Source organism: Melozone crissalis, unplaced genomic scaffold (genome assembly GCF_028551555.1).
Source record: "Melozone crissalis strain CALT ecotype California unplaced genomic scaffold, PUWL_Pcris_2 ptg000176l_1, whole genome shotgun sequence".
In the NCBI taxonomy this organism is placed as follows: domain Eukaryota; kingdom Metazoa; phylum Chordata; class Aves; order Passeriformes; family Passerellidae; genus Melozone; species Melozone crissalis.
This window is the reverse complement of record NW_026535943.1, coordinates 48,158-57,500: the sequence shown is the minus strand read 5'-3', so window position 1 is coordinate 57,500 and position 9,343 is coordinate 48,158. Positions and strand designations below refer to the sequence as shown.

At 53.0% G+C, this 9,343-nt stretch overlaps 1 protein-coding gene across 1 annotated transcript in view; it reads left to right on the top strand.

Moving 5' to 3' along the window:
• GDI2 (GDP dissociation inhibitor 2) overlaps positions 1-8,873 on the top strand; it is a 17,295-nt gene extending 8,422 nt beyond the window's left edge. Inside the window, exons 2-11 of the mRNA XM_054293667.1 lie at positions 665-772; positions 1,305-1,404; positions 2,521-2,655; positions 4,406-4,604; positions 4,867-4,998; positions 5,406-5,505; positions 6,073-6,244; positions 7,163-7,307; positions 7,723-7,777; positions 7,870-8,873. Coding sequence (XP_054149642.1) covers positions 665-772; positions 1,305-1,404; positions 2,521-2,655; positions 4,406-4,604; positions 4,867-4,998; positions 5,406-5,505; positions 6,073-6,244; positions 7,163-7,307; positions 7,723-7,777; positions 7,870-8,025 — 1,302 coding nt within the window. The 3' untranslated portion in view covers positions 8,026-8,873. The remainder of the gene's footprint in view (positions 1-664; positions 773-1,304; positions 1,405-2,520; positions 2,656-4,405; positions 4,605-4,866; positions 4,999-5,405; positions 5,506-6,072; positions 6,245-7,162; positions 7,308-7,722; positions 7,778-7,869) is intronic.
• Positions 8,874-9,343: the final 470 nt, after the last annotated feature.

Below are 9,343 nucleotides of genomic sequence, written 5' to 3'. Positions count from 1 at the left end.
GGCCGGGGAGTGCCAGCGCCGGTGCAGAGCCGTGTTTTAATGGGGATTTAGCTGTGCAAGGGCTGAGCTGGTCCTGCAGCCTGTGTGTGCTCTGTGTGCTCTGCAGTCACACACAGCAGCTGATCTGCTGCTCCTCGGGGGGCACAGAGCCAGGAGAGCAAAGCTGAGCTGGTAAAGCACCCAGATGCCTTCATTTATTCTTTATGCTGCTCTCTGAGAGAAGCTGGTGATTATCCTGAGTGTCCCAGTGTGGCAAATATTAATAATTGAAGTTCTGAGGAGAGTGATTGAAGTCCAGGTAAGATTTCATTCTCCTGCTGCCTCTCTGTGCACACCCTTAAACTGACACCTGGTGCCTTAGAGGACAGATTATCCTTTGGCTCCAGTGCATGGAATTCCCAAAAATTCCTCAGGGAAGCCCTGATAGGTGGTGGTTGTGCAGGGACCCAGCCTACACACAGTCTCTGACCCCTTGCTTGGCTTGCCCAGAGCAGACAATAACTTTACTAAGAGGTTAATCTGCCTCCAGGAGGTGCCTGAGTTCTGGAATGAGGCGGCTGCTGTGCAGCTGCAATGGAGCTGTCTGAACGTGCTCTCAGGGAAAATGGGAAGGAGGAGGCTCCATTGCAGCTGACCTGTCCCTTGCATCCTTTCCTTCCTGCAGGAATGCATCCTCTCCGGGATTATGTCAGTGAATGGAAAGAAAGTCCTTCACATGGATCGGAACTCGTACTATGGAGGGGAAAGTGCTTCCATTACACCCCTGGAAGATGTAAGTGTGACAGACCCATCCTTGTGTCCTTCCTGGCACACAAAGGGATTTCATCCCAGTTACCCTTGGGGTGGCTGCAGATTAATGACGCTGAGGGTGTCCTTTGGGTAAGGAAGGTTTATGGCTCTTCCTCTGGGGGAGATGCCAGTGTGGGGTGTTTGGAGTTGGAGGGTTGTGCTTGTTTCCTGTAATTCCCACTTGGAATCCCAGCAAATCCGAGCACAGAGCATTCCAGAGCTGTTACAGCTGGCTGTTAAAACCCTTCAGCTAAATTGTAAATTGGAATAAGAAATGCCATTAAACAGTCCATCATAAATCCCCAAAGCCTGGATGAGCAGAATTACACTGCCTGCTTCTTACTGTGACAACTCACTGGATGTGTTTGTGTGCTCCAAACTCAGATTGGAGCTCAAACTGAAGAGCTTGTGTTCAGCCTGGAGCTGTGGGCGTGGAAAGTGTGTCCATGTGTGGGAGAAACGACACCCAGACAGATTTCCTGGGCTATAATAAGTTCTGTATTCTCTCTCCAAAGCTCTACAAAAGGTTTAATCTCCCGGGAACTCCACCAGAATCTATGGGGCGGGGAAGAGACTGGAACGTGGACCTCATTCCTAAATTCCTTATGGCTAATGGTGAGTGACCCTGAGCTCCCCGATACTCCTGGTGCTGGAATGGGACAGAGCTGCCAATCCTGAAATCCTTATCCTTGGATCTGTGTGCTCCAGTGCTGGACTGGGCTACAGCAAACCCCTTATTGGTGAAGGGTCCCCAGTGCAGCGCCTAAAACCAGCCCTGGCTGCTGGAATCCCATCCTGGAGCACCAGGGATGGAGGGATGAGGGATGGATGGATGAGCGATGGATGATGGATGGATGGATGATGGATGGATGGATGAGCGATGGATGGATGGATGATGGATGGATGGATGGATGGATGGATGGATGGAGGGATGGATGATGGATGGATGGATGGATGATGGATGGATGGATGATGGATGGATGGATGAGCGATGGATGATGGATGGATGGATGATGGATGGATGATGGATGGATGGATGGATGGATGGATGGATGATGGATGGATGATGGATGGATGGATGATGGATGGATGGATGATGGATGGATGGATGATGGATGGATGATGGATGGATGGATGGATGGATGGATGGATGGATGGATGGATGATGGATGGATGATGGATGGATGGATGATGGATGGATGATGGATGGATGATGGATGGATGGATGGATGGACGGATGGATGGATGGATGGATGGATGGATGGATGATGGATGGACGGATGGATGATGGATGGATGATGGATGATGGATGGATGGATGATGGATGGACGGATGGATGATGGATGGATGGATGGATGATGGACGGATGGATGATGGATGGACGGATGGATGATGGATGGATGATGGATGGACGGACGGATGGATGGATGATGGATGGATGGATGGATGGATGATGGATGGACGGATGGATGATGGATGGATGGATGGATGATGGACGGATGGATGATGGATGGATGGATGGATGATGGATGGATGGACGGACGGATGGACAGACAGGGCAGTGCCTGGCTCAGGGCTGCTGCAGTGGAAGAACTGATCGATCCCAGCCAAGGCCTGGGTGCTTTAGTCCCAGCCTGTGCAGCCTGCAGAGGGAATTGAGCACGGGGAGGGGTTGTTGCCGTGGGAGCTGCTGTGTCTGTGTCTGACTGTGCCAAACCCCTTCCCCTGCAGGTCAGTTGGTAAAGATGCTGCTCTACACAGAAGTCACTCGTTACTTGGACTTCAAGGTGATCGAGGGCAGCTTCGTCTACAAGGGAGGAAAGATCTACAAAGTTCCTTCCACTGAGGCAGAAGCTTTGGCCTCCAGTGAGTAGCTGCACCTTTTCTGTTCCCTCTGAATCCCCTAAACAGAGGCAAACCCATCCCTTGGGATATCCTTGATGCTCCTCATGCTTTAAGGAGCATCCTCAGGGCTCTCCTGCACCTCTTTGCCTTCAGACCCCCCTTGCTGTGAGCCTTGGGTTTGCTGAGCGCTGTTTTCTTGGAGCTCCCGAGCTGCCTGTGCAGTGAGATTCTGCTGAGAGCCTGGCAGTGTTTTCCTTCCCCAGGAGTTCCATCTGGGGCTCATCTCCCACCTCTGCCATAAATATTTGCTGTCATGTCCTCGTTGGAATTGTGTGTGTGAAAAACATTGCAGGCAAATTGGAATGACTAATTCTGACCTGTGGCACCTCAAACCTTAATTGGTGCCTACTCAGATTTCACTGCTCACATAAAGCAAATAACAGTGTGGTGGAATCCATTAGGCTCTAGAGGGCATTCCATGAGCTCCAGGCATGGGATGTGTTCAGCAGCACCTCTGAAACATCTTCTGATGAAGTGACCCCTGCAGTTAGGGCCCCAGATCTGCAGGGCTGAGCCTTCCTCGTGGCAGATGTTCCTGAAGGGATCAGGAATTCCTTCTTTTGGCCACGTCTCCTGTGTGGTCTCCAGGACACTCATCCTGGCAGGAGTGGAGGTGCTGCCTCTGCCCTCACGTTTCCAGTCTTGCTTCTGCAGTTTGTGGAGAGCTCAAGTGCAGGAATGGAGCCTTGTCCAGCCTCATGTTTGGGGTTTGAGGGACAGGACAAAGGGAATGGCCTCGGGCTGAAGGAGGGCAGGGTTAGACAGGATCTGGGGAAGGAATTCCTGGCTGGGAGGGTGGGGAGGGGCTGGGCTGGAATTGCCAGAGCAGCTGGGGCTGCCCTGGATGGATCCCAGGCAGTGTCCAAGGCCAGGCTGGACATTGGAGCAGCCTGGGACAGGGGGAGGTGTCCCTGCCATAGGGGTGGAACTGAGGCCCTTTAAGGTCCCTTCCAACCCAAACCATTCCGTGTTTGAACACTCAGGGGTTGCTCCCCACTGCTGTAATGGGAAAGGCACAAAGTGACTGAGGGATCTGAATTCTGCCAAAGCCCTGGTTCTGAATTCTCCCAACCCCTGGTTCTGAATTTTCACAATCCCTGGTTCTGAATTCTACCAAACCCCGATTCTGAATTCTCACAAACCCCGATTCTGAATTCTCACAATCCCTGGTTCTGAATTCTCACAACCCTTGGTTCTGAATTCTCACAATCCCTGGTTCTGAATTCTCACAATCCCTGGTTCTGAATTCTCACAAAGCCCTGGTTCTGAATTCTCACAAAGCACTGGTTCTGAACTCTCACAACCCCCGATTCTGAACTCTCCCAACCCCTGGTTCTGAATTCTCATAAACCCTGGTTCTGAGTTTTCACAAACCTCTGGTTCTGAATTTTCACAAACCCAGGTTCTGAATTCTCACAGCCCCTTGTTCTGAATTCTCACAATCCCTGGTTCTGAATTCTCACAACCCTTGGTTCTGCTGAATTCTCACAAACCCCGATTCTGAATGCTGCCAAACCCCTGGTTCTGAATTCTCACAAACCCTGGTTCTGCTGAATTCTCACAACCCCTGTTTCTGAACGCTCACAATCCTGGTTCTGAATTCTCACAACCCCTGGTTCTGAGCTCTCCCAGCCCCTGGTTCTGAGCTCTCCAAGCCCCTGGTTCTGAGCTCTCCCAGCCCCTGGTTCTGAGCTCTCCCAGCCTGTTTCAGGTTTGATGGGTCTGTTTGAGAAGCGCCGCTTCAGGAAGTTCCTGGTGTACGTGGCCAACTTTGATGAGAACGACCCGCGGACCTTCGAGGGCGTGGACCCCAAGAAAACCACCATGAGGGATGTGTACAAGAAGTTTGACCTGGGCCAGGATGTCATTGACTTCACAGGCCATGCCCTCGCTCTCTACAGGACTGATGAGTAAGTGGGGGGGTCAGCTGCTCCCCACATCCCAGGGTTTGGGGTTATGATGGGATTGATTGGTTATTTTAAACTTGGAGGGTTCCTGGGTAAAACTTGTGCCACCAAGTGCTCCTTAAAGGAACTGCCAGGGAAGCAGTGCCAGGAGCAGCTGCAGGGTGGGGAAGGAAGCGTCATGGGAAGGCAGAGTTTGCTCTCTGGGTGTGTTCTGCTGGAAGTGCTGCTTTGGGAACGTCCCAAACGGTGTCACTGTCCTTGCCAGCTATCTAGATCAACCCTGCCAAGAAACAATCAACAGGATCAAGCTGTACAGCGAGTCCCTGGCTCGGTATGGGAAGAGCCCCTACCTGTACCCCCTGTATGGCCTTGGAGAGCTGCCCCAGGGATTTGCAAGGTGAGCTTCACTAGGCTTGCACTTGGGTTTCACTTGGCTTGCACTTGGCTTGCACTTGGCTTGCACTCTGGGTTTCACTCTGGGTTTCCTCCAGTGGGCTGTGCAGTGGAGTTGGATGTGTGGAGTCACTGAGCTTGCAGAATGTGCTGCTGCACAAAATGCTGCGCTCCTTAATGGTTCCTTCACTTAATTAAGAGATGGTTCCTCCACGTGAGATCCTTTCTTTGGGGGCTTGTTCACCTCTGGATTTGCTGAGGGATGCTGTTGGCAGAGTGTTTATCCCTTGTGTTTGTTTAAGCAGAGGGTTTTGAGGAGGTTTAAGTCTGAGGAGGGGTTTGTCCAAGAGGAGCAGCCCCTGGGGGTTCAGGTGCAGCCCTGGAGGTGCTGAAGGGATTTTCCTGTTGCAGGCTCAGTGCAATCTATGGAGGCACCTACATGCTCAACAAGCCCATCGAGGAGATCGTCATCGAGAACGGCAAAGTGGTCGGGGTCAAGTCTGAGGGGGAGGTACGGACCCTTCCCTGCTCCCCTTGTGCCCCTCAAACTCACATCTTCTGGGTTTGATCACAGAGACAAAACCCTTTCTAAGGCCAAGGGCCAAACGTTGGGCTGGGGCTGTTGTCCCTGTGCCAGCTCGCTGAGCACACAATGTCCTGATGGGCAGAGCCCTCGGCATCTCTGCTCCGGGAGTTGGGGTGAAGTCTCCATGGGCTGGCAGGGAATAACTGAGGGAGGGAGCTGCTCCTCGTGTCCAGCTCTGCCCTTGGCACTCTCAGCTGCTCTGACAGCTGGCACGTGGCCTTCCTGCAGCTTCTGCACCACCTGGCTGGATGGAGCTGGGAATGCTGCCAGCTTGGGAGCTGAGTGGGCACTGCTGGGACAGCTGAGCACTTGCTGCTGGGATAACGTGTCCCTTGGGGTGGGAATGACCTGTCCTGGCCGGGAACAGAGGTGACAATCCATGCCAGAGACCAGAGTGTGCGCAGCCTGGAGGGTTCAGATGGGTAAATGGTAAATTATTATGGAGGAACCATTTCTGGTGTGAGCTGGGTGATTCTCCCCGTTGGCTCTCAGGTGGCTCGCTGCAAACAGCTCATCTGCGACCCCAGCTACGTGTCGGACCGCGTGACCAAGGTGGGCCAGGTGATCCGGGTCATCTGCATCCTCAGCCACCCCATCAAGAACACAAACGATGCCAACTCGTGCCAGATCATCATTCCACAGAACCAGGTCAACCGGAAATCAGGTGTGTGCAGGGGGGTGAGGGGACAGGGACAGGGACAGCTCCTGCCAGCCCCAGGGGCTGCTGGGGCCCAGCAGGGCTGAGCTGCACTTAGGGGACGTGGGAGGAGCTGTGGTTGGAAAACCTCGTGAGGAACCTGCGGCAGGAAATGGCCCAGACTGGGAGAGGTGGGGGAGGGGCTGCTGGCCTGGAACAGGGCACTGGGGATCCCACCAGATTTTGGGAGCCATCATGGGAAACTGAGTTTTGGACATCTCCCATGTCCAGGCTGCTCAGGCAGAAGATGAGAGCATGTAGGGCGAGGATGGGACTCACTGCAGGTTCTCCAAATGATCCAGGGGGTGCCAAGTGTCAGGGCAGTGTTTTGGGATGGGGCTGGAGGTTTTGGGATGAGGCTGAGGGTGTTTTGGGATGAGGCTGAGGGTGTTTTGGGATGGGGCTGGAGGAGGTTTTGGGATGAGGCTGAGGGTGTTTTGGGATGAGGCTGAGGGTGTTTTGGGATGGGGCTGGAGGAGGTTTTGGGATGAGGCTGAGGGTGTTTTGGGATGAGGCTGAGGGTGTTTTGGGATGGGGCTGGAGGAGGTTTTGGGATGAGGCTGAGGGTGTTTTGGGATGGGGCTGGAGGAGGTTTTGGGATGGGGCTGGAGGAGGTTTTGGGATGAGGCTGAGGGTGTTTTGGGATGAAGCTGGAGGAGGTTTTGGGATGGGGCTGGAGAAGGTTTTGGGATGAGGCTGGAGAAGGTTTTGGGCTGTAGCTGGAGGAGCTGGAGGAGGTTTTGGGATGGGGCTGGAGGAGGTTTTGGGACGGGGCTGGAGGAGGTTTTGGGATGAAGCTGGAGAAGGTTTTTGGGATGGGGCTGAGGAGGTTTTGGGATAAAGCTGGAGGAGGTTTTGGGCTGCAGCTGTGCCCTGTCCCCCCAGATATCTACGTGTGCATGATCTCCTCTGCCCACAACGTGGCGGCGCAGGGCAAGTACATCGCCATCGCCAGCACCACCGTGGAGACCGCGGACCCCGAGAAGGAGATCAAGCCAGCCCTGGACCTCCTGGAGCCCATTGAGCAGAAGTGAGTCCTCAGCCTGCCCCTGTCCCCATTCTGGGGGACACTGAGCCCTCAGCCAGCCCCTGTCCCCATGCTGGGGGACACTGAGTCCTCAGCCAGCCCCTGTCCCTCTGTTGGGGGACACTGAGTCCCCAGCCAGCCCCTGTCCCCATTCTGGGGGACACTGAGTCCCCAGCCAGCCCCTGTCCCCCTGCTGGGACATCTGGAGCCTGCCCAGAGCTGGTTGAGCTGAGTGTGCTCAGCACCTTGAGCGCTGCCCTTGCACTGAACCGCTCCTGCTCTGAACCCATCCTTCCAAACCAAACCAAACCAAACCAAACCCAACCAAACCAAACTAAACTAAACCAAACCAAACCAAACCAAACCAAACCAAACCAAACCAAACCAACTAAACCAAGGCTGTTTCTCCCTTGTCCAGGTTTGTGAGCATCAGTGACCTGTTTGCACCGACCGACCCGGGAACCGAGAGCCAGGTGAGTGAGGGCCGGGCTGGGCAGGGATGGGCTCCGGCTCCAGCTCCAGCTCGGGGCTCCAACGCCGCCTCTGCCTCTGCCTCTGCTTGCAGATCTTCATCTCGCGCACCTACGACGCCACCACCCACTTCGAGACGACGTGTGATGACATCAAAGATATTTATAAGAGGATGATGGGATCAGAGTTCGACTTCGAGGAGATGAAACGCAAGAAGAACGACATCTACGGGGAGGAGGAGCAGCAGTAATGAGAGTCTCTAATTAGGAGAAGTTTAAATCGGCTAATATGAATATATAAGGAACTTAATGAACACTGTACGAAATTCAATATTGTAAGGCCTGCTTTTGTAATCCCATCTCTGAGAGATTGAAGAGTACTGCACTGGTAATGTTCCCTTTTTGGATATCATGTGTTAATTATTTCATTCTAGTAGGGCTGCTGTCCAGAATCTGGCAAATTCCTGACTGATATTCCTGACTAACCTCGTAAGCAGAAAGGCAGACTGAACTTACTCTTATTATTATTATTTTTGCAGACGTAGACGTGGGTGCAGATTTGAAATAACTCATTGACAGCTGTGTCTTACCTTGTCTTTTTAATCATTTGTAAAACATCCTTCACAATCCTGTGCTTCTGGTGAGCTCGTAGATGTGACGCTGATGTCACTCAAACCTGATATCAAGGAAAATAGAAACTGAGCACTCCATTATTGTGGACAGCATCCCTAAAAGTCTTTCCCATCAATCTTAACTCTGTGGCAAAGTTGTATCATGGACAAAGCCCACACCTATTGTAGCAGCAAATGTTGGCTTCGTTCTGGGCACAGAACTTAACCTCCACTTAAGCTTCTAAACCCGTTTACATCGGTTGGGACACAGCTGTGCCTCAGGCTCCTTTGTGTTTTAATCTTAATAAAATTGAGAGAACAAATTACAGAGCAGGCAAGATGTGGAAGTATTTTCTGTCCCCCGGTGGCTTCTCGGATGGACCAAACGGCGCTGCGGTATCGGCATGACAGAGCCTGTGCTTCTCGTGTCTCCTGAAGGCTCCAAATGATTTCTGTACTGCGAAGTAAAGCCAAATTCTGGAAACCAGTCCTGGCCTCTGGTCTGATTCACTTCAGTTCCGGGAGCAGCAGCTCCAGGCTGAGACCCTGCAGCATCTCTGCCTGCCAGGGCTGAGACGGGAGCGTTTCCTGCAGGAAGGCATTCCCTGGTTCTGTGGGAGCATTTCCTGCAGGAAGGCATTCCCTCCTGGTTCTGTGGGAGCATTTCCTGCAGGAAGGCATTCCCTGGTTCATTGGAGCATTTCCTGGTTCCACAGGAGTGTTTCCTGCAGGAAGGCATTCCCTCCTGGTTCTGTGGGAGTGTTTCCTGCAGGAAGGCATTCCCTGGTTCATGGGAGCATTGCCTAGTTCATGGGAGCATTTCCTGCAGGAAGGCATTCCCTGGTTCATGGGAGCATTGCCTAGTTCATGGGAGCATTTCCTGCAGGAAGGCATTCCCTGGTTCTGTGGGAGCATTTCCTGCAGGAAGGCATTCCCTGGTTCATTGGAACATTTCCTG